The sequence below is a fragment of the Sebastes fasciatus genome, chromosome 4 (genome assembly GCF_043250625.1).
Source record: "Sebastes fasciatus isolate fSebFas1 chromosome 4, fSebFas1.pri, whole genome shotgun sequence".
In the NCBI taxonomy this organism is placed as follows: Eukaryota; Metazoa; Chordata; class Actinopteri; order Perciformes; family Sebastidae; genus Sebastes; species Sebastes fasciatus.
Genome location: NC_133798.1, coordinates 23116212 through 23141847, shown reverse-complemented (window position 1 = coordinate 23141847; position 25636 = coordinate 23116212). Strand labels below are relative to the sequence as shown.

Genomic DNA, 25636 nt, shown 5'->3' with positions numbered 1-25636 from the left:
CATTGTTGATTATTTTCTCGATTAGTTGCTTGGTCTATAAAATGTCAGAAAATGGTGAAAAATGTTGATCAATGTTTCCCAAAGTCCAAGATGACATCCTCAAATGTCTTGTTTTGTCCACAACTCAAAGATATTCAATTTACTGTCATAGAGGAGTAAAGAAACCAGAACATATTCACATTTAAGAAGCTGGAATCAGAGAATTTGGACTTTTTAGTCTTTAAAAAATTACTCAAACCGATTAATCGATTTATCAAAATTGTTTGTGATTAATTTAATAGTTGACAAGTAATTGATTAATCAATTAATTGTTGCAGATCTAGTGCAGGTAATAGTGTAGGTAAGTGTGTCACTGTATAATGATATGATGGTGTTGATAGGTAGTGGACAATGTTTGGATGATTTTCAATGAATCACAACTTGAAAATCAAATTGTTTTTTTACATCTCAGGTGTTTTTACTCAGTCTGTGGTCAAATGGAATGCAAATGAATCCCAATGCTCACACGTATCAAGAGTACAAGTCTAGATAGATAGTTATTCCGAAATTAATTTACTAAAGTAAATCACTGCTATCTCTTGATTGCATCAGCTTTACACAGAAAATGACATATTGATTTAAAGTGTGTTAATTAAAGTCTGCGCAGCCTTTTGTGGACGGAGTGATGCACTTGAAACCTGAGTCGCTAAAAGGAACAGGAATGAATAAGTGTGTATTGGACCGGAGCCAGATAATGGGCAGAGATGCTGAACAGGGTCCAGACTCTCTTTGTCTGTGTCCAGCTCTGCTCATTAGAGTGGTGCTGTGCAGCTCATGGCCCATCGCTCCCCACTGCTACACTGGGCCTTGCCTAAACAAACAGAGATGATGTGAATCACATGTCAGATGATTGCAGGAAATAAGAGTTTCTGTAGTGCTCAGGGTTTGCAAACACAATACACATGTGAGTTATGACCTAGGTTATTCATATTTATTACAATTTCTTATCAGCACTGAGACCCGTTGCACGTTCAAAACTAACCCGATTAGTTTCAGATTTTGTAGGATTCATTTTGAGTGTTTCATTTAGTACAGATTTCACTTTTTACCACTAAGACCATGCACTGGACTAGTCATCATACTGTAGTTCACACGGTCAGTTACACTAGCTTAAACTAAACCTGCTGTGATGCCTTAACTACTGCCATAAATGTAATATTATTTAACCAGAGACCGACAGAGAGTTACCGAGAGCTACCCATGCCGATATAGGCTTTTTCCAGATGTACTAGTATCAGCATATACTCTGCTGTATGTGGGCCGATAAGTGACAAGATATTGCAGTACAGAAGTACCAAAGATTTTACTTGAGTTCATTTAGAAATAGTGATGCATTACATAATTTGCACTGCTAAGTTTATTTTTAAACCGTAAAATGTCCCACCTAGTAGAGAGGGGTTCAACGTCAATGTTTTTTTATCTGACCAAATGGGTCAGAAATGTACTTGTCCGAAGTCAGTTTTTACTTGCACCATCACAAATTTTTATCAAATAACAATAAAAAACAAAGTTAATTGTCATATTTAATCTGTATTTAAAGCAGCAGTAGGTAAAAGTGGATCAAATATGATTAAATAAAGTTATTTTTATTAAACGGTCACTATATTCTGACAGTAGTACAGGTAATCTGAAAAGAAAATCATGTGCCTCTGAGTCCTCCGGTGCTTCTAATGGCATTTGCAAGATTTCACCAAGCCCCCAGGAAGAGCGCCGGTCATTGATCCCAACTTTCATAGTGGCCAAATAGCGGTACTGCAACTTCTGTGTCCGTCACGTGATGCCATTGGGCCCAAAAAGATTTGTATTGACTTACATTGGGAAAGAGACGCCCGTAGCTCAGCAGATAATTTTTTTTTAAGGTAAATCAACTAGGATCATCATGTGAAAGTTTGTGACCCGGCAGCCATGTCAAGAACAGTTGAGGAAATACCAAGCACCGCCCACCAGCTGAAGCAAACTTTCTCATTTTACAGCTAAACAGTACACTACAAAATGTTTCTGAAAACATTTGAGGATAGAAATAGGCATTACAATAACAGAATATTGATTCATATTTAATCAGCGCTGCCTAGTTTGATTGTTTGATCGGAGTTCGCGACTGAGTTACAGCTACAGACTTTTAACCTAGAGACCCATGTTCAAGAACGTTGTTGACTGGTGTTTTGTTTTATAAGTTACGTTACTGACGTTTGTCACGTTTTTTTATTGATGTTTGCAACGTGTTTTCCAAAGTGGGTTACACTGTTTCCATACGTATTTTACTTAGTTTACGCACTTATTTTAAGCCCAACCATGACGTTTTCCCTTACCCTTTAGTTAATTGGTTTCATTGCAAGCTGTATTGTTGAGCCCTGGTACATAATATGGTCACAATTCTTAGTTCAGAGTTAGTTTTGTGGTAAATAGATACCATCTCAAGTGATTTCAGTTTGGTCTGAGTTTTCTTTAGTTTGCCATCAACCTTTGACTCTGCTGTATTGGTTGGTGTTACAGCTAATGAGGGAATATGGTCCTACCCTTGTATACGTTTTTTTTTAATGACTAACTACAGAGTTTAAGCATTTGAACTCCAATCTTGGCAAAATTGTAACTTTTACATTTGTACACACTTTAAGATCTCGTGAACGATGAAATAAACATCCGCTGCTCTAACACTAATGATATCTAAATCTTGAACAATACATTTTAACAGAATTAAAATGACTTCTTTTGACTTGAGCCCTGTGATTTCTCTGTGTGGACATTTCACCCTCCCTTCGCCCAGCGGATCCAGTGAGAGGCAGGGCTTTGAGGAAAGTCTTTTTGTGTTAAAGCCTTTGAATATCTATTCTTTATGATCTCTATTCCCTCTGCTGAAGTTCAGAGTGTGTGTGAGCGGAGGAAGGGGAAGGGTGGAATCATAACACTGATGATGAGATGACACCGAACATACTTTGGAGAGCATTTTTGATTCTTTACACATTTTCCTAAACTCAGACAAATATATCCAGAAGCTATCACTGTATTCCATAAGCTGGTTCGATGAATAATGGTTGTTATGACAGGGAGCAGTGTCAATCAGACATGATAGCTTGAAGAAGTAAAATAAACATGAAACAAGGCGAATAAAAAGAGAGTTATATAAAGCTCTCCTTGATGTTCAGCATCGTACCTCTTTACCCCTAGTGTGTCTATTCTATAATGGCACAAAGTAGGGATGGGTTGGCGCTGTCTTTTTCATCTCCCTGTCTTTTGTTAGTATGTTGAGAGAGGCAAAGAGAGAGGGAGAGTGAGGAAGGAGGAAGAAGAGGAGGAGGGTGCTGGGGATTGGACCCGGTCCCTGCACACCCAATTAAAGGAATCTTCTGCTCAAAGACACAGTCTGGCAACATGTGTTCTGACATTTGTCTTCCTGAGTGTTGTGATTTACGGTACCATGGAGCTAAAGGCTAAATTAGCAGCCGCCCAACATCAGAGACCGCACAGTAACGTCGGATGGGCGAGGATTGTCAGATAGGATGAGGCAGGCGGCAGCGCGCCGCTGTCTTGTTTTCATCATCACATGCAACAGTATAGGCTGGCGACCATGGCGCTTTGTTGACTGACGAGTCAAAACAATATTCGCTGTAATGCCAGATCTGCAAATTACATTCTGTGTGATTTCTATGTTAACAGCGTGTTAATCGACACCAAAACCAAACAGAAAGCAAAACATATTTGAGCAGTACGTACGTCTGCCATGTTACAGTACATGGCATTAAAATAACACATTACTGCATCATGTTGCCATTATTTCTTTCAACTTCAGTGTCATAATTCTGAAATTAGATATACAATAAGAATATTTCAATTGATTATACATGCACAACAATTTTCAGTGTGTTATTCTGGTCCATTTCTGTAATGAGCAGAGTGGACAGTGGATGGACCGCCACTAGGGGTGGGGGAAAAACACGATACAGCATAGTATATATATATAGTATATTTTGCGTGGCAATATTGTATCGATACACGGATGTCAAGTAACAATCTTTTCTTATATAAAACATTAACCTCTTAACGGTTGCTATTGTGTTTTTCAGATGTTGTAGCAGGCTCTGTCTTAAAGCTAAGGAATCAATCCGTACCAAACATGTCATGTTAGCTTGTCGGCAAGAAGGCGAAATAACGCTTAAAGTTACAAAACATTTTGGCAAGGAAAAACTGCCATGGCCATTTTCAAAGAGGTCCCTTGACCTTTGACCTCAAGATATGTGAATGAAAACTCTGAGATGAACAGAGTGAAAATTGTCTCAAACAGATGTTGACAAACTGCATAATTTGCAGTTGAAAAAGGGTAATAAATCACAATACATTGAAATATATCTTATCACAATACTCAATACTAAAATGTTTAAAATCACAATAACATCGTATCATGGCCTGTAGTGATTCCCACACCTAACCGCCACTCGTCAGTAGTGTTAGGCGAACTCGCTTGATGTTTGGCTACTGTCATCTAAATCCATGTATATACAGATATGGGTCTATATGAATTCTTCCGTCCTGGATAATGTGGGATATTTTTCTATCCTCTGAACCTTTAAAACATAAACTCTAATCGCGATCCTCCTTCCCCAGACACACTGCTTTGATCTCTTCCTGTGGGACCTGTTTGTGCCACACAGGATTCTCTGATAAGCCTTAGAAGAGCCAGGCAGCAATTACACTGCTAATTACACAAGTACAAAACCTTGACCTTGCACTTGATTTACCTGCCTCTGTGCTTCGCCTCAGAATTCAACTTCTGTAGCACACAAGCAAAAAACAGACACGGTGATACACAAACTTGTAAGCTCAAATAAAACGAAAAGAACAAAAGAGTCCTTATGCTACATACAGTATATACAGACAGTAGAGTTGCCGTGGAGTCGCGGGATGTGCCATCCAGCCGGTGTCGAGGTGTGATCTTACAAGGTGAGTGGATGCTGGAGGAGAAGGCTGCCTTGCGGTCAGCAGGGAGGCAGCGGGCCTCAGGGAAAAGCTCTTAACTTCTGTCAGGCACAAATAACCACGCCATTTTTCACCTCCTGATTTTTAACTGAGAAAATCACTCCGGTCCCCAGTCATATGAACTCTATACGCACACACCATGAGTCACTTCTGCCTCTGACAGGAAGGAGTTCACTCTAACCTGCAAATCTTTATTTCTTCGTCTTTTTTACAACGATTAAACGATTAGTTGTCAATTATTAAATTAATCACCAACTATTTTGATAATCAATTAACCGGTTTGAGTAATTTTTTAAGAAAAATAAGTCAAGTCATCCTCTGATTCCAGCTTCTTAAATGTGAATATTTTCTGGTTTCTTTACTCCTCTATGACAATAAACTGAATATCTTTGAGTTGTGGACAAAACAAGACATCTGAGGACGTCATCTTGGGCTTTGGGGAACACTGATCAACATTTTTTCATTATTTTCTGACATTTTATAGACCAAACAACTAATCGATTAATCGAGAAAATAATCAACAATGAAAATAATCTTTAGTTGCAGCCCTAGTCCAGTCAATATGTTGGAATATTATGTGTAATATACCCATCTTAAACTATAGAGTGAATGAATGCATTCCTCTTTAACTATTGTATCACTGAGCATGGATGAGTGCAGTGTGACAACTCTGGCTGTCTTGATTTCATGCTACAGCATGCAGCAAGACAACCATTTATGAAAAATAAATATACATTTTCTATTGCCTAATAAATATCCCTATTTAATCCTCAGGTTGCAGATAGTACTAACATTATTTAACTGCATGAAATGCATAATTGTTTTTAAAGCTGCCCCCTCTCAGTTGATTAATCGAATAATCCACCGTTTTGACCTTAGTCGATTATGATTTCTATAGTCGATTAGTAGTTTTTTAAGATTATTTCATGCAGAATAACTTGTTTCCAAGAAACTTATGAGCACACCTCTGGTATAAAGACAAGATTTAAAGTGGTGTTTTTGTGTGATTCTTTGTGGAGAAACTCTGTTTTGCATATCTGTTGATTAAATCAACTAATAGCTAGTGAACAACTTCGTATGAATGTTAGTCCACTAAGACTTTCTTTGGTCGAGGACAGCCCTCATTGTTATCAAGAATCAATGTAAATCTCAATTGTCTTTGCTTCTTTTGATGTGGTTAAGGCAGAACAGATGAGGCACCATTAACACTCTCTATTTCTCACATCTTTGCTGACATGACCCTGAAAATACTTGCAGAAATGGTTGATTTAAATCGTGAAGCACTCATGATTTAGTATGCAAAGGAATTCCTCTTCATACAGAAGTGTAGACATGATGTGTTAGCAACCTGAGGCAGAGTGTGGACACAGTGATTTACTGTGGTCAAGCTGCTGCTAGGTGGTGCTGTTGGGGAGAGTGAAGCAACACTGTAGATTTATCTGTATTTGCCAAAATGATAAAAGTGTAAATCCATCTAGTAAGTAGCTCTCCTGCAGTTCAATTCTGATATCCCTCTGTATTATCTGCTTATAGTGTACAATATTCAGTACTCCACACGTTTGCTGAAATAGCAGCAATGACTTCTCAGCTGCCTCCTAGGTCTGCACTTGTGAGGCGCTGCTTTTCTTAAAGCGAACACATATATAAGAGTGTGTGCCCCCGTGCTCGAGCATGTTGCCATACATCACATCATTTAACACTTTGAACTGTCAGAAACGTGTCACTCCGTCTCTCTCTTGATACCTTCATCTGTCACAGTGAAATCATAAATACAATCATTTCCCCAATGTTGGCTCTTTATTCTGTCAACCGTTTGGAAATGTGACTGTGCCTCTTCATTTCCGATGCATGAATAAGTGAAAGGCCATTAATATGTCTCTTTCATTACACTCTGGCACTCTGCACTGCGTGAGCACGCAAAGAACTGTGTGTGTTTGTCGGGCTTCGGGTTCTGATGTCCGATTTGTAAGGCAACAAAGCGATGTCACCATGTCCGCATGAAAAAAAATGTGTCATTCTGAGATGTTGTGTTTTGTTCCTGCTGTTTGAATAGTGCAGTACAAGAAGAACAGTATATTTAATCTGCTTTAAACTGCATTAAACATTTCATCTGAATTAATTACTTTGCTGTAAACACTATCTTTTCAGAAGAAAATTAATGCATTATTAAAAATTCATAGCCTACATGTAACCTTCTGTACTCTGCCTGATTGTGAATTTAGATTTAAACAAACATGAACTGTACAAACATTATGAATACTGCTCTTGTGGCCTAACTGGTCAAACGTATTTTTCGCGTGCTTCGACAAACACGTTTTTTCTCTTTTCTATCGCCGGCCACTCCCAAGACATGATTAGAGGGGAAACTCATCAGTCTCCTTGGCTGTTGTCTGATAAACTTTTTATTTGAAGGGTGTCCTGTGTGGTGTCTCTGGTGTCTTCCTCCAGTGCACTCCTGATTTGAAATATAGCCTTACATAATGAGGGAGAAAAATAGAGCGGTGTTGCACCCCTGAGCCGGTGTCAGCTTAATCAATCATTTTTAAACACAGGCAGGCATGCTTACTCTACTCGCTTCACATCCGCCACATCCTTCCCCTGCTCGACAATGTGACAGCAGCATAATTCATTTTAACTCAAAAATTAAACAGGCAGCATCAAACTTGTCCTTGCATCCTTTTTGGTTTAAACACAGCGCAGTGCGTTGGCCTGAATGTGTTTTTATGTTGCTTTTGTCTGTACCAGGGCTGTCAGTCGATTAAAATATTTAATCGAGATTAATCGCGTGATTGTCCATGATTAATCGCAATTAATCACACATCAGTTCAAAATGTACCTTAAAGGGAGATTCGTCAAGTATTTAAGACTTGACGAAACACTCACGGGTACTGCATTTAGCATAAGAAATTATGCTCAAATCAAAAAATGGCAAACTGCAGCCCAACAAGCAACAACAGCTGTCAGTGTGTCAGTGTGCTGACTTGACTAAGACTTGCCCAAAACTGCATGTGATTATCATAAAGTGGGCATGTCTGTAAAAGCTGAAGTAGGCGAGATTGGAGCAAATATAATTTAAAAAAAATAAGTTATTTTTATAAAACAGTCGCTATATCGTGACAGTAATACATGAAACAAGTGGGGGGAAAAAATCATGTGCCTCTGTGTCCTCCGGTGTCCTCTGTGTCCTCCGGTGCTCCTAACGGCATCTGCAAGATTTCACAGACCGCAGGAAAACAACCAGTAAGAGCTGATCTGAGGTCTGCTGTCCAGCTGCCGTCTATGAGAGCCGGCTGTCAATCACTCACGAACTCCGACCAAACGGTCAAACTAGGCCGCGCTGATCAAATATGAATCGATATTATGTTACGTTACTGCCTATTTCTCGCCTCAAATGTTTTCAGAATCATCTTGTAGTGTACTGTTTAGCTGTAAAATGAGAAAGTTTGTTGAAATCTGTTGAAGGAACGCCAAGTTCAGGTCACATGTTCGGAGCACAGCCAATAGGAACGTTCTCTCAATGAAATAACCTGTGATTGGTCAAAGTCTCCCATCACAGGCTAGATTTTTTAAAGCCTGAAAACAGAGCCATGAGGAGGAGCAGAAGTCTAGTTTTCTCTCAGAGCATTTTAATTAAATATGCTGAAAGATTATTATGGAATTTTTGCCCAATGTTGCCAAAAATATACTGCCTACTGCCACTTAAAGGGGAGACTCGTGCGTACCCATAGAACCAATTTTCAGTTCAAGGGACCCCTTTCAAAAAATGGCTTTGACAGTTTTTCCTCGCCAACATTTAGCGCGTTTGGAGCATTATTTAACCTCCTTCGAGACAAGCTAATATGTTGGTACCAATGGATTCTTTATGTGTTCTAGTTTCATATGATAACCGTATCTTCACTCTAGCTTTAAAACTGAACTACCAATATTCTGTAGGTGCAAAATAAATCATTCTTTTTAATCCTTATCTTATTAAATGCATGCAGACACATGTAAAGGGTGTTAGATGTCTGCAACGTACATTTTAAATTACAAGTGTGGGTGTGCACGAATAAGCTTTTCATACCGGTTATGCAGACGTGCTGTTTTTGTGTTTTTCAGAGGAAAATTCTGAGAGTGTGCTTATACACGTCCCTCTCAAGTTCAAGTTTCTCTGCTTCGATGCTGAACATGCAACAGGCGTGGAATGTGAGCGTGGGGTTCACACGGTCAAATTGCAGTGGGTCAGGAGGTCAGGGAAATTTGGAGGAGCTGAAGCTGAGCAGAAGGAATGGAACTTGGCCTCTTCGCTTGGCAGTGAGAGATTCCTTCTGGCTCTCTGTCAAAAAGTCGGCCTTCGGTGCTGCACAGCTCCAAAAGTTATATCAAACTCTTGTTGGTGAGTTGCATGCAAGGAGCGCTGCACTGGAAACAAATCCAATCTTCAATATTTACTTTTTTACGTTTTTTTTATATGGATTAACTTTATTATCTTTATGTTTCCGCACCTGCACATGCTCAGGGAATTTGACATTTCTTGACTTAATTACGAGACGATAGCATTGTAAGCCGCCGTGTTCTGCGTCTCTCACCTTGTGTTTCACTGCCATGTTTGACACTATTTACCTTCATGTAAATTATGTCGCTTGACTAATGAAGTGTTTATCCAGCTTGAAAACAAACAAATAAATGAAAGGTCAACAGCAATTACAAAAGCTGCACAAAAATCCGACACCGAGCAGAGAAATCGAAGGCATTAAATCCAAATAGAGGACGAGAAAAAATGAGAATACATCAGCTAGTCTCTGCTAAAAGTACATTACTTTCATTTCCACCAATTAACAGCATGTTGTGGTCGTATAGCTGTTGGATGGCACTTTTATTCCTTGGCTTTTGGCTCGGCATGAGAGTTGCCTTTTTTAATCCTTTTCCTTTCTTATTGGTCTTAACGCTTTTATTATTTTAATGTCCTGTTGGTTTTAAGTTGGTCTTAGTGTTCTATTGTGTTGTTTTTATGTTTAACTGTACAGCACTTTGGTCAACTTTTGTTGTTTTTAAATGTGCTTTATAAATAAATTTGGATTGGATTGGATGTGGATGTGGATGCAGTCAAAAACAGTGTTCTTTATGTGTATTGTTTTCGCCAAGTTTAGTTCATGACATCACTCTAACATTTATCATTGTTATGCTATTCATATCAGTGATCTTTTATTTATGAAAGAAAATAGCAGTGTGGTAATATAGGATTGAATAGTAGGGGAGAGCGGGGTCGGTTGGAGCACTTTTGCATCGACACCAAATAACCTTCCATTACTCACAGACTACTTGATCAGTCATTTTTTGAAGAGTCAAACCCAAATAGAGAAGACACAGTTTTGTTAAATGTACAAGGCATTTTCCCAAAATGAAAAACACTTTGTTCTGGGCTAAACAATATAATTTAAATTCGAAAAATTGCAGTCTAAATTTGAACACCTAATATGTACAATATCACTTGTTCACACATTTATTTGGGTAAAAGAAAACATTTGTTAAAATGATTATATTTTTCAAAAATTACTGAGATATGGAATTTGGCAAAAAGGGGTTTCTGACTGGCTGCCACTTAAAACATTCACTCAGTGGGTGCTGTTTTTGTCTGCTTTTTGTTGATTTGTAACAAGGTAGGAAATACATCATACTGTCCGAACTGCCCCAGGGAGAGCAGACACACTTTGAACTCATCTGATTTGAGCTACCAACAAAAAGTCAGACAACTAATAAGCTTTCCAGCAATCTGTTTTTTTTTGTATATGGCATAACTTAAAACAGTATGGTAGAAGAAAAATAAACTGAACACAAAAGTGAAGAAGGTGTGGATGAGTATGAGCATGGTTGCTTTCTAACTTGCTAAAAAGGCGCTGTCCATTTTAATTAATGTATCATATTAGTTGCAGACACAACATGAGTTTTGAAATAGGTAACTGAAAAGGATAGTGTATACTTTCTGAATTTTAAAACATATAAAAGCTGCAGTGGGTAGAATTGGAGCAAATATGATTTTAAACGGTCACTGAATCCTGACAGTAGTGCATGAGACACGTAATCTGAAAGAAATCATGTGCCTCTGTGTCCTCTGGTGTCCTCCGGTGCTCCTAATAGCATCTGCAAGATTTCAGAAACTGGAGGACAACAACCAATCAGAGCAGAGCTGGAGCCTGACGTCTCTGAGCAGCTGTCAATCACTCGCAAACTCTGACCAAACGGTCAAACTAGGCAGCGCTGATCGAATATGAATCAATATTCTGTTACTGTAATGACTATTTCTCACCTCAAATGTTCTCAGAATCATCTTGTAGTGTACTGTTTAGCTGTAAAATTATAAAGTTTGTAACCCGGCAGCTATGTTGAGACAAGTTGAGGAAATACCAAGCACCAATAGGAACGCTCTCTCTGAAATGACCTGTGATTGGCCCCAAATCTCCTGACTGCAGGTTTAATTTGACCCTGCAGTATAGGCAGAATATTTTTGGCATCATTGGACAAAAATTCATTTTACAGCTAAACAGTACACTACAAGATGTTTCTGAAAACATTTGAGGAGAGAAATAGGCATTGCAGTAACAGAATATTGATTCATATTTGATCAGCGATGCCTAGTTTGACTGTTTGATCGAAGTTTGCGAGTGAGTTACAGCTACAGACTTTTAACCGAGTTTGAAAGAGAGAGACTGAATAAATAACAGATATATAAAAAAAGAAGTAACCACTGTAACATTTTTACTGTTTACTAACCCTGCTTCTGGTGCCGCCTGGCGCGTCCGTGACATCGTACGTGACCAGGAAACAAAAACACTACACACTACAAGATGTTTCTTGACAAAAACATTTTATGCGAGAAACAGCCATTACAGTAACAGAATATTAATTCATATTTGATCAGGTCTGCCTATTTTGACCGTTTGATCGGAGTTCACGAGTGATTGACAGCTGCTCAGAGACGGCAGGCTCCAGCTCGGCTCTGACTGGTTGTTTTCCTCCAGTATGTGAAATCTTGCAGATGCCCTTATGGGAGCACCGAAGGACACCGGAGGACACAGGAGGACACCGGAGGACACCGGAGGACACAGAGGCACATGATTTTTTTTCAGGTTACCTGTGTCATGCACTACTGTCAGGACATAGTGACCGTTTTGTTAAAAATAACTTTTTAAAATCATATTTGCTCCAATTCTACCCACTGCAGCTTTAATATACAAGCACATGTTTAGATATAGTGTGATAATCATGTTATAAGCTGGTAGTTTCAAGCAGAGTGCTTATTTTATTTATTTTTTATAATCACTGACTTGTCTACGAGCAGTCTGGCTCTGCACTGAGAGGGCAGGACCATGTCAAAGTCCACGTGCACCGCTTTAAGAGGCGTGGTTCAGCTGATCACATGCACAAAGCATGGTGCTGTTTGTAACTGCTGCGCAACAAGCGCTGCATGCACGCCGATGTGCCAGACTGACGTTTGATGCCAGCTGCACTCCGCACTGCATCTTTATATTCTCTCCAAACTGCTGTCAATCCTATAACTTTTAATCAGATCAGAGGCAGGTTATTATTGTGAGAGTAAAGGGAAGAGTCCTCTACTCAGATATACAGTCTGCTCCTCCCACAAGACGGTGGAGATGATGCTGATGATGATGATGATGCTGATAATGGTGATGATGAAAATAATGAGGAGCGCTATCCTTGATTGAATCCTGAGACATGGAAGTTGTTTTATGGTTTATTTATACTGTATGCTGCAGCCAGGAACATGGCATCCACACAGTATATAATGTCTGTATACCTCTGCAAACAGAGAGGCTATTGTGCGTAATGTGGGAATGGAATATGATGATGTGAAAGATAGTGGTTCATGTTCAGCTGGAGATTGTGATTAAAGCCAGAACAACAAGCTGGAGAGCTGCAATTTTCATATGAATGATATTCATTATTCTCAGTTTAATAGCCTATAATAAAGTGATTATTAGATCATGAGATGATGCCAATGTCATTATAGGTGTATTTTGGCATTTTTTTGGCCCAGACTATTATTATCACTATTTGTTCAACTTGTAAGTAAAATAATGTGTACAAAAACTGCTGAGCAAGGTGAGATAGTATAGCTAATAAAGTGATTTAGATCATGAGATGATGCAAGTACATGTCATTATGGTGATATTTTGGCCAGCCTATTATTATTATCACTATTTGTCCAACGTGTAAGTCAAATATTGCATAAATGTAGAAAACTGCTGAGCAAGGTGAGATAGTATAGGCTAATAAAATGGTTCAGATCATGAGATGATGCAAGTGCATGTCATTATGGTGATATATTTTTGGGCCAGTTTTCAGCTTATAGTGTTATCACTCAACTTGTAAGTAAGATAATACACAGATGCAGGAAACAGCTGAGCAAGGTGCAGATAGCAGCCTAATAAAATCTTGCCATTCCCATGTAAAAGTGCGCAGGGTCGATCAGCATGGATTACTTTCAGGCCTACATCCATTCTTCGGCTATTGACAACCTCTCCCTTTCCACAGTGTGCCTGACTGGAGCTCTCACTAGCGCTGCTAGTGGACAATCAGACCTACACACCCACCTCCAGACACACTCTCTCGCATTTCTCATTTCTTACTTCTAGTCTAAATTAGATAGCAAAGACGCAGTGTCGGAGCTCACACAACACATCTCAGCAACAGAATTAGTTTGAAGCGCCAGCAGGTTAGTTAGTTAAAAGCAAGCAAATCTGAAATTCAACATGGAGTCCCCTCCAGATCCAGCGAGCGACCCGGGCAACAGCGCCTCGGAGCCGGCTACCCCGGTCAGGGAAACCCCGGTAAACCTGGAGACGCTCCGGAAAGCGGAGCATCCAGCGCCGGTTCGAAGGCAGACCTGCTCCAGCACCAACAGAGGTAAGCGGATTGTTTTTTTACACAGTGTGAGAAATAAAAAACACCGATGGCGGATTTTTTTTTTTTTTTTTTTTTTTTTCAAAATCAAACTTCAAAATGAATTAAATCCCTATAAATAAGAATTCACCCATCCATCCACAGCAGCGCGTCTTTTACGCGTTCGCTTAGAATAAAGAGTGGCTCGGTTGGTTGTGTGTGTGTTGCTGCTTTTCAGGCTCCACTGACAGCTCAAATCATAGGGGGGGTGATACGGTCACAGATGTCACATTTTTTACTCCGACTGCAAGAGAAATCAATTACCACAGCAACTTCTTCTCTCCACGCCGAAATAAGAAGCCAACCTGTCCGGCTCAAACGCGATATTGTCAAAGTGTCAAAAGTGAACTTTTTTTGCAAACTGTGTGGCTAGTTTATCGATCAGTCCCAGTTCTCCCTTTGTAGGAGGACGTGTCCTCCACTATCCCTGCTACAGCTGGCGTTTTACATCTCCAGCTAACAGATTTTCAGTCTATTCCTTGTGTGTGTGCAAAAAAAGACGCCCCAGTCAGCAGCTGGATTTTTGTTTTAGCTCTCCAACACTGTTGCAAGCATGCACGCCTTTATTTTATGCGACTCCACATGATCAGACAATAAAACAGGACTGTATTATTGTCAGTTATTATACAAAAGTCTGCGTGCATTTGCTTCCTTTTTTACATGATTTTACCCACCACGTCCCGTCCATGTTGTACAGTACAGACAGTATTTAACCACACCCCCCTCTCTCTCTCTCGGCTGTCTCATACAGCACACAACCAGGCTCCTCATCCAAGTTCAAAGAAATCCTGATTTCTCTGCTGATTCTTGGTGGATGTCTATAGCGAGGCGATGCACATGTGACAATTAATTCATTGCACGGTGGTGGTTTGTCTTGTGTGTGTGTCTGTGTGTGTGTGCGTGTGTGTGTGCGCACTCTTCCTGTGCGCAAGGGTATATTTAGAGTGTGATATGGTGAATGTGGAATGTAAGCTGGTTATGTAACAGGTTTAGCCATAAACAGAGAGGCGCGCAACTGAGAGAGCAGGAATCATCATCACCGCAGATCTTTTTTCACTTTGTAGTGAAGAGTTCCTCCCACATGAAAAAGCATGTGTTTAATTAAAAAAATATATATAAAAAAATCACTGCACTTCAGTGTATTTATATATATATATATATATATCAATGAAGAACTGTGTGACTTTGTGGGTTGGCACCAGCCTGAGCACTTATGTAATAGCGGGGGTTAAAGAAGACAGGTATAGTTTTGGAGGCTTTCGTTGGATTTATTTATTTTCTTTGCACAAAGTCTGACTTTTTAAGACACTCCTAACCTGCTGACCCATATTCACCCCACCCCTTTTTATGCACAGGATTAAAGTGCTGTCTGGGAAAAGAGAAAGACAGGAAAAAAAAAAGAACGCCTTCAGTCTGTTATGTAATGCTGAATGGGTGAAAGAAAAAAAAAAGAAAAGAAAACACATGTTCAGTGGGACAACCTCTGCAGCTTTAAAGGAGTTTCCCTGCACTGCAACTTTATTTTGACCTTTGTGGCAAAGAATAAGAATGATTGTTAGAGAGCGTCAGCAGTATAGGAGGCTTGAGGAAAAGTTTGGAGAACTTTTTAAAAACTGTGTAAAGTCAACATTTATCTGAAATGAGTTCTGATTAAATTCCCAAATTAATGTATACTGTTATGTTTAACCCCTCTGAGACCCGCAGGATCACGGGTGACTTTACTGTCTTTCAGAGGCTGTAGCAGGTTCAGTTTTAGAGTTAGAGTGAAGGTATTGATTGTGTTAAAACTCTCACAGACTCTTTTTAGAGGTACGCAAACACACCTACATTTCATCTCAGCACCCATAAAAAAATATAGCTTGCCAGGAAAGAGGCTAAATAATGCTCTGCGTACTACCCACGAGTCTCCCCTTTACATGCCCACTGTATGATAATCACATGCAGCTTTTTTGCAACCCCAAAATTGTGCAACAACTTATGAGACATAATGGAGCATGAGAATGGCCATCATATACTTCCATCATAATGTTCTCCTTAAACACTTTCGCAATTTATTTTAACTAATTCATTAATTAATGTTTATTTCTGATTTATGACCAAAACAATTTGACACACAGAGCTGAGCTGCATCTCAAATTAATCTCCAGGTTCCCAGCTTTCAGATGATGTACACCACTTCTATGTGACATCTACTGTTGACCTGCTATCTCTCCCTAAAGATCCCCCGTACCCCGTTAAAAACGACAAAAACGAGTCTATTGTAGCTCAGTGTGTGTATCTCATATCACTCGGTGTATTCCGTCCTACAGGAAGCCTGAAAACTGTGGTAACAACAGGCAATTTTTTATCTTGCAGAATCATTAATGCTACCATCTGTTGCTTTTATGTACAGTTACATATGGAAATCTATATTGTGGTCTGCCATGGACTCTTACACATGTTTACACGGCATTATAACACTGCAACAGTTGGCTTATATTTCTTTTAAGACACTTAACTGGTCCCACGATGCAGTTTATTTATAATGTGATCATGTAGAAATATTCAGAACATTGACCGCATGCAGAAGAGCAGAAGAAAAGTTTGCTTTGATAAAGAAATGACGGCTTAATTGCTTAATTTAATAAAGCATTAATGCAAAAGTACAAGTAGTTCTATTAAAACTGCAGTTGGTTTATTGCGTCGGCACAGTTCAGTTCAGGATTGCTCAAAAAATAAAACAATAAAAAACATTTTACAATAGTGTTACAGTCTTGTAAGACATTTTTTTTTAGGAGCACAGCTCTACACTAATGGGGCTTTTCAGGCTGGCCACAGAAACCAACATCTGAGAGGCGGCAGACACTTGCTCAAGCGCAGTTTCCCCTCTTTACACCAGCTGTATTAGACTTTCTGAGGATGCACATTTCTTATCCTGCATGCTGAGCATTTACTGTTTTAACCCTGAGTGCTAATACCTTTTAAGTAGAAAGGGCTTACTTCAGCAGAAGCACCGCTGTAAGACTGGAGTGGGTCAGAGAACAGGCCTTGGAGGGCTGTGGATATCATTACTGGAAAAAAAAAAAAAAAAGAAAGAAAGAGTGTTATTTTCATATTGCAAGATCCCTCCCTCGGTTTTGCAAATTTGGAAACAATCAATATTAATGGCTTGGTTATGTAAGGTCATGGTCTCTGCAGTGCCTTGAAACCTCACAATCGCACAGGGAAGCTCTGAAGCCGCAGATCTCATATGAGCTCCGGCGTCCTGGATCCTCTGTTAACAGGAGTTTGTTTAGTGTGTGTTGTAGTACTACAGTATAGTGCACTGAATGACACTGACTGCTGCGCTCGTCTTCTTCTGCTGCACAAGTGCTTGTTATTGTCATTTACAGTAACAGTGAGTCATCTTGTTTCCTTCGTTAGGGCGCAAGATGTGGAATTGATTGCTACTTAGAAAAGACATTATGTTGTTTTTAACATTGTGAAAGTGCGATGTGGTTTGTTACAGTGGAACATATTACAGTGCGTCCTGGTTTCCTCAGTGTCATATGTTAGATTGAATCTCTTTTGATCTTTTCATATTAAATACCAGTTTTCAACCTATTATGTCACAACATTTGTCCCCTCACAACTTTTTGTTACCCTTGTCTTAAGATAATTTCATTGTGGGATGCAAATCGTACTTGACACTGCCGTTTTAGTCGCTGATCCAAACAAAAAAGGCAGAGTATAAAAACATTCTTCTCCTAATGAACACGCAACCAGACTTTCATCCAGCAGTTTTTATTCTTGGGCGGCGGAATGAGAGCTCTCGGCTCGAGTGGCAGCATTTATTCAGTTGTTGTTGACACAAGACGGATGAGGTGCGGAGGCTTTTTTAAAAAAGCTTTTTCTTTTTTTTTTACACAAAATCTCAGAAAGCCGGGGAGTTGGCATGGGGCTCGCACGCCACTCGAGTGGACAGCAACATTATTGAGGCTGTGGCATTCTCAAATTCAATGAATTAGGGCTCTGTGCCCGCTGCAGAGCGCGGAGACGCAGGTATGGGCTTATAGCTGAGCCTTCAGCTCGGACAGACCCGGGAGAGGAACTCCATTAGGTGTCTCTCTTTTTCTGGCTGGCTGCCTGTAACATAATATCGAGTTTCAGTCCTCCTGCGTTTTCAAATCTTAAATGTGGGCGAGGTGATAATATTATGAACTCTTTTATTGGTACCTGTCAGGGAGTTAACGTGGTTAAATGTTAATAATCCGCCTATTTGAAGTCAAAGCTCAGTTTTTGATCTGTTCACATGAAGTTCTCCTTAGGCCGAGAGTATGAAACAGTTAAACTGAAAAAGATAAACAGTATTTCTTACGCTGAGCTGTTACATCATAGACGGTGACATCTGCTCTCAGTTTAGACTTTGGCACCACTACCTTTTAAAAAAACAAAAAAACTGTCCTTTGTTTTTATGAGCTTCAAAGGTCAAATTACATTTGAGCGGCAGCATGCTTATCTAAGGAGGATGTACCTGTGAATGTCAACATTACATCAGGATTAGGAGTTAAATAAGCACTGATTTTATCACGTCAGGTGCGAGGCTCTTTCTTTCTCGCTCTCGGTTGAAAATAACAAAATGTGTAAAATAATGAAAGGGCTCAAATTGTCCTTGTAAAGTGCCGTAAATTGCTCTTTACTTTTTAGGTCCCATGAAATGAAAAATCCCCTTTCTCTTATCCTAACCTTGTTTCCCTTGGTGGATTGTTTTGCTATCTATCTTGTTATATCGTAAACTCATTATTTTCCTGTAAAGTTTCCAAAGTTCCATGTGTCTATATAGCAACTCTGTACAATAAAACGGGATCTTTGAATTCAACGTTTACCTTTGTAATAAAGCTAACTAGCATTAACTAGAATAATACAGATCAGACAAGTGTGTTTGGGTGTCTCTTTACAGAAACTTTGCTTCCATTTCCCAAAGTGTCTTAGTCGTGATATAAATGGCTCGAATTTACTTTTAAACTCATTATATACAAATATTTAAATGAAGTCCCTCCTGCAGGGTTTTTCCTGGCTCAGAATGGGCCTTTGGGGGGTGACTATACGCACGACGGTGAGCATCATCGGTTCACATAGCCTGCAGTAAAGACACTGAGTCTGTTACCCTATTTGACAGAAATCTATGCATTTTCCTGTTATTTCTGACCATTTGATAAACACAAATATTATGCTTGAATAAATTAAGCCCCAATTAACAAAAATGGCCAAAAAAAACTATCTTATTACAAAATTGGAAAGGGTGGGGAGGGCAGGGCAGTCAATTGCAGAGGTCACATCCTGCTACGTGGAGATGCTGGAGGAGTCCAAAGAGCTGGACAAGCCTGACTCTGAACGGTAAAACTGAGATCCCATTGGCGCTATAGCTTCACAGCGGAGCGTTCAGGCCCTGTCAAGACACTGCAAAATGTAAAATATAGGAGCTATGTTGAGAATATTTTCCAACGGGGAACTAAACTGAAAGTGAAACTTATTTAAAATACGTTTTGCTGCCAGCCCCGTCCACAGCGGTACATCACTTTGCTTCCGTGCGGTAACTCTTTCTGCTTCTCCAAACTGGGGGCACGCCGACCGTCATCTATTGTAGGTAATACACCTACTACGGATAAGTACCTCATACAACCCCGCTTCAAAACACCTGAACTATCCCTTTAAATTGATGTTCTGCTTGTTCAACAGTTGTTTGTTAAACTGCTATTAAACACATTCGTAGAGGATTGGAATTGCTATTTTTATTCTCAATTGTTACCATATTGGCACTGTTGATTTTCCTTTGGCGCGCGGGTTGAAACCTCTTTGAGGGGTGCGCCAAAAAATCCTCTATGCAGGAAAAACCCCTGTCCTGATTTTAGGAAACAGGTCAAACTTTGCGAGAAAATTACACAAACATAAAGGCATTTTATGGGACCTTTAAAAATAAATATATTTAGTGCTTTGTATGTTTAAATAGCACACATTTGAATGTTTTGAGCTCCGATAGCGAGAGTGCAAGGCTGAAAGGCGACTTTTTTGCCCCTTTTATGATCAGGTGGTTAACCACTTTGGCTTTGTTTGGTGTATCAGTGCTGCATCTATTTTTTGTAATTATCATTTGAGCATTTAATTCTCAGTATCTATGATATATGAAGGAATTATAAACCATGCAATAACCCGGGATGATGTAGAGTGGATCGTTTTCTGTATTTGGTACGCATGAAAAGACTCTTGTGGATTTTATTGTGAGTACTTCGTAGACACATTGTCATTGTTCATTGTCATGTCATTGGCATACCATCGCTTGAGTTTGACACTTGAGCCCTGATTCTCTCTATAAGCCTAAACATCTGGGCCAATAGCTTCAAAGTTGCCCATGCTGAAATCTACAGTATGTGTATATCAAATTTCCACCATCTATCTTGTGGTACCTAATATGATGCAGAAAACTCGGTTTACCAAGGTTCAAGTTATTTGAGCCCATGTGCTTTCAATCAGTACAAAGTGCAGTGGTTGTACAAGTTGTTAATTGGTGCTGGCATATTACAAAACAGTTCATTACACAGCTCAGGATACACAAAGTAAAACACTACTACAAGAATGCAGAGCACAACTGTTCTGGTGTAGCTGCATTTTTTTTGGTAACCTGCAAGTCAGTTTTTAGATTTATCGGGAAGGCAACGCAATGCGAGCCCTAATAGGCTATATTAATTAAAAAAAAGTTTAGAAATGTCAAACTTACCCTAGACCAAATCTGAAAGTTTTACCCTTGTGGGACAGTTTATTTTGGAGTTTGAGTCACCAGTGGCTTAACTGGGGCTGGCGAGGAAGTTTCAACTGGTGACAGACACCAGATTTGATGTGAAATCTCCAGTGGTGAATGACGGCTCAGATCTATGGCCCATTTACAGAAGTTTTTATCTTTAGATAGAAAAGTCTGAATAGTAATGACCGGAAATACTCCAGATGCATTATTGGAGGGCGTTAAAGGAGTCTAAATTTAATGTGGTACACTGTGACCTGAGTGCTGGTGCCGCTTGGCTCCGTGCTGCTCTGTGGCTCTCTGATATGAAACGGGCCCCTTTAGAGGAGGCCTGGAGGGAAGGAGGTGGTGAGAGGGGTCTAAAGGATCGCTCAGAGGAATCTTTATGTCGCATCTGGGGCCAAACCTTTCACATCTCTACCAATGTGGAGGGTGCAAAGCTCCCGAGCAGGTAGGTAAGCCGAAAACCCCGGCACTCTTTGACCAGCTGTATCTCTGAAAACCATCATTCTTGCGAACAAACTCTTACTGGACACACACACACTCGTGCTGCTTCATGTCAAGTCATGTGAACATAACGCCGTGAGTGTCTGCACACTGTTTTACCACAGAGCCTTTACGGCTTCCTTCATGCCGGCTGCAGAGCGCTGACATGTGTTGAACACTTGAGAGAAAAAAATCTCCCGGCTACGGAGGTTTCTGCCAGACGTTATGTGCATGTGCACGCTTTTAAACAGGAAGAGGTAACGTTGTAAAATCTAAAGTATGTTAGTCAAACAGGACACCTCAAGAGCCTCTTAACCATTATTTATCTTGCTTTCTGAAGGCTAAATGGCCCTCGCGGCAGCTCCGTTTGAAGGACTGTTGAGTGGCGGACTACGACATCATCAGGCTGAGATGAAAATGGAAATATGTGTTGCGCATTGTAGCCGTCTGGCATAGATGGAGAACAGTAACAAGGCAGAAGAATCCAGGTGCTTTCTCCTTTGGTTAGAGTGATAATAATGTCTGCACCTGTATTCTCAGGATGTATTGAATATAAAGCTTAGACCAGAAAGGTGGTCTCAGGAATTACTGAAACTTTTGGTCTTGTTTCAAACATCAACAACAAACATCATTAGTCTCTGCATCATTATTTCAACACTTGGTGTTTTTCATTTGTACAAATCCATCTTAAAATTGAACAAATATTATAAATAATATAGTTACAGGAGCAGATTTTTTGATTTTCCTTTGGTCCTCTCACACGGGGTAAGGTAATAATACTGAGGAAGGCGAAGAAGAACGCATATCACATCCTCCGCCGTCATTTTTTTGTTACATCAGTACCGCCGGAGTATTACTCCGACAAAGTTTATTTGTCACCTGAAACAAACAAAAAACTTTTGGAGACAAGGGAGATAAAAACGACTTGAAAATCAGTGTCATTTCTGTTGGCTTGATTATTTATATTGGAATAACAAGCGCGACTTAATCTCATAAATAAAAAAGGGAGAGATACAGATCCGTCCCCTCCAGGTACTGCCGCCACTTAATCGAATTAGCTCCACTCTCAGGCTTGACGGGCTCTTCAAACACCCCTGGTGACTTCTGAGTGCCGATTACAATCAGCTACTATTTTCAGCCTTTGATTAAAATCTGGTGAGGTTGGACAGAATTTTTTTTTGAGCGCAGAACCAACTAATTATTAACATCGCAGCCCATCTCTCTCTCTTTTTTTTTTGCCAGTTACAGAGGGCCAATGGGCTGGAGTACTTAAACAATACCCATAAGTATTAATCATGTTGAATCGCTGTGTGTGAAACTATTAGCTTCTTCCTATTCAAACATCTCACACTAGTCTGTGTCGTCCAAACGGATCTTTTTTTACTGACCTTTGTGTCATTTAAAACAAATCTGAGCGTAGAATTCAAGCTTGGTTGTTTGTGAAATCAAAAAAAGACATTTGTATATGTTTCATAGTGTGTCTTTTGTAGATAATCCAGTTGTTTATACAGATGTTCTCATCTGACAGGCAACAATAATGCTCACATTTTTACACACAAATGAAATAATAGAAGATGATCACGATTGTTCGCGCCTCACACAGTGTGTCAGAGAATCATTGTAATGTGCCTGTCAAACACAATTCTGCTCCTTTTGTTACTTTCAAAAGGCAGCTTTTGAATATGAATAAGTCACTAATGAATATTTGGTTCTTGTGTCGTGTCTGTGGATTGATTGCTTTAGGAGGCGTACTAAGACAGAGTGTGGCACGATGGGGCTCAATCAATGCAGCCATGCTGCTGCTGCTGTGCTGCTTTCTGACAGTGATTGAAAGACGGAGTCACTCTTCACCATGTATGCTACACCAATCCTGCTCTCGTTCACTGACAAATATCAGCTGTCTGATCAATCAATATTTGCAGCTTTATTTTACTAATGCAGTACTTAAGAGGCAATAATTAACGCCATGCTGGGTTGTTAAAAGCCTATTTTTATGTGACAGACAGAAATAGACATACAGAAATAGGAAGATGAAGGTTGATGTTGATAGTGGCACGTCGTTCAGACGTTCTTATGCACTGATGAACTTCGGAAGAACTTAGTGCGTAGCAGTTACTGTTGCTTTCAAGTTTTGTTGTCGAATGTGATTGTACAAAACTGGTGTTTTTTTTTGCTTTTAACAAGTTTGTTTAATATGCATAGAGCTGTCAAAGTTAACTTGCTAAAAATGCGTTAACGCAAATTAGTTTTAACACCGCTAATTTCTTTAATGCATTAGCGCAATCAAACTTTCGGAGGTTCAGTTTTAAAGCTAGAGTTAAGATACTGGTATCATCTGAAACTATAAAAACCTAAGGAATCCATGTCATACTAGCTTGTTGCGAAGGAGGTTAAATAACGCTCCAAACTTGCACTAAATCTTGGCGAGGGAAAACTGTCATTGCCTTTTTTATAGGGGTGAAAATGGGTTCTATGGGTACCTACGAGTCTCCCCTTTACAGACATGCCCACTTTATGATATCACCTGCAGTTTGGGGCAAGTCATAGTCAAGTCAGCACACTGGCACACTGACAGCTGTTGTTGCCTGTTGGGTTTGAGTTTGCCATGTTATGATTTGAGCATATTTTTATGCTAAATGCAGTACCTGCGAGGGTTTCTGGACAATATTTGTCATTCGGAAGTGGCAGTTAAATAAAAGTCCAAATCCAAAACAAATCAAAGTCTTTATCAGTTCAGAAATATCAAATTTTTGAATCACAGTTGACGCTGAAACTTCATCAACTTATTTTCTCCTTTATAAACTATTTCCATTCAGCCTTTGTTGAGTAATTGAAATATAGTATGAAGCGGTTTAACTGAGGGAATATTCATTCGATGTCATCTTGTGTTAAACAAGTGTGGCTTGTGATGCTCATTAATTTCTGCTTGCTCCACTTGCGGTGTTTGGGCTCTCTTTGCTGGCTCGGTGCCACAGCGTCTTCTGAAAGAGCCACTTCATCTCTGTCAGGGGCAGGTGGAAATTTGCTGCACACTTCTAATTGGACAAAGTGCCTTTCAAACTCCGAGCCATCATACACAGATCAGATTATCGTACAGACCAGGTGTCAACAGAGGTTTCTCACCTCCCTCATCCCCTCCTGCTCTCTTGTGTGCATCTTTTGGTCGACTTTCAGATTCTCGCTTTTTTCAACTCCCTGCCGCCTAGTGGCCCAAGGCACAACGAGCCTTGTCTCGCAGATTAATTACAAGAAAGTGCACTTGTTATTTTGACTTTGGAGTTTTTATTCTGTACTGGAGAGCAACATTCAGAAAAAAAGACATTTTCTAAAACCAGGAGAGATCAAAATGTTTTTCAAGTGACTTTAACAGCTACATTTGCCTGCCTAAGATCCGCAAGCAGGTCTTTCCGAAGTTTAAAGCAGTAGCGTGGTCATCTTTTGTCTCAAGTACAGAAACAGCCAGGAGGAGAATGTGAGGCTGCAGGCGAGCTCACAGGGGGCTTTAAGGTCTGCAGCATAGCTCCGGTCCAGACCTCACTGTGCTTGTAAAAGTAATAGGTGAAATCGTCAGATCAATTCTTTACATAACAGGTAACCAGAGAAAAGAGCAGAACTCGAGAGATGTTATTTCGTCTGTTTGAATCAGTTAAAAGCATAACTGCTGAATTTTGAATGAGCCAGGGAGGTGAAACAGACTAGTGATTGATGTAAGAATAAAGTAAGGGTATAGTCTAAATGTGAGAAGATAACAGACTTTTCCTTTCATATTTTTTACAGATTAAGAATATAACAATCTACCATCTTTTCTGGACACTGAAAAACAAAACTGCAATCGGCAAGGATTTTTAAAAAGAGAAAATGTTCCAGGCCAGATTTGAATCTAAAACTTCAAATGAGACACATTGAGTCACTGGCCTTCAAGGCTGCACTACATTTGTCAGTGCAGCAGTAGGAGGAAATATCTTATTTTTCTGTTGACATGAAAAGTGTTAGCCTGTAAATGGAAAATAATATTGGGCATAAAGTTGAGCCTTGAAGAGCAGCCCAGGTAATGTGTGTTGAAGAATAGTACAAGCTGAGCCAATTAGACTAAGTGTTGTATGTATTCTTTATGTGTTCAGTATTTTTAGTCCGTTTCAGCTGCGTTAAGTGTCATAAGATCTACGTGAAACCTGATTTTTGTGCATTTTCTTTCTGTGCACAAAAGCTATTTGACTTATAACAACTTTGCACCTGGGTTGTTGTTGTTGTGTTGTTGTTTTGCCTCTAGTAGGGATGCACTGATACAGATACCGGATCGAATATCGGGCCGATGCTGACTCAATGGGACCGATCTATTCAATTCGAGTCTAAGTGTATATACTATATATATATTATATACTATCATTTTAATTCCTGTTTTCAGCAATTTGTTGCTGCATCAAAAGGGTTTACACTTGAATTGTA

At 39.7% G+C, this 25636-nt stretch overlaps 1 protein-coding gene across 1 annotated transcript in view; it reads left to right on the top strand.

The window, feature by feature from the left end:
• The first annotated feature begins 13563 nt into the window (after window positions 1–13563).
• roraa (RAR-related orphan receptor A, paralog a) overlaps window positions 13564–25636 on the top strand; it is a 207591-nt gene continuing 195518 nt past the window's right edge. The window contains exon 1 of the mRNA XM_074632908.1: window positions 13564–13914. Within this exon, the coding sequence (XP_074489009.1) occupies window positions 13761–13914 (154 nt within the window). The 5' untranslated portion in view covers window positions 13564–13760. The remainder of the gene's footprint in view (window positions 13915–25636) is intronic.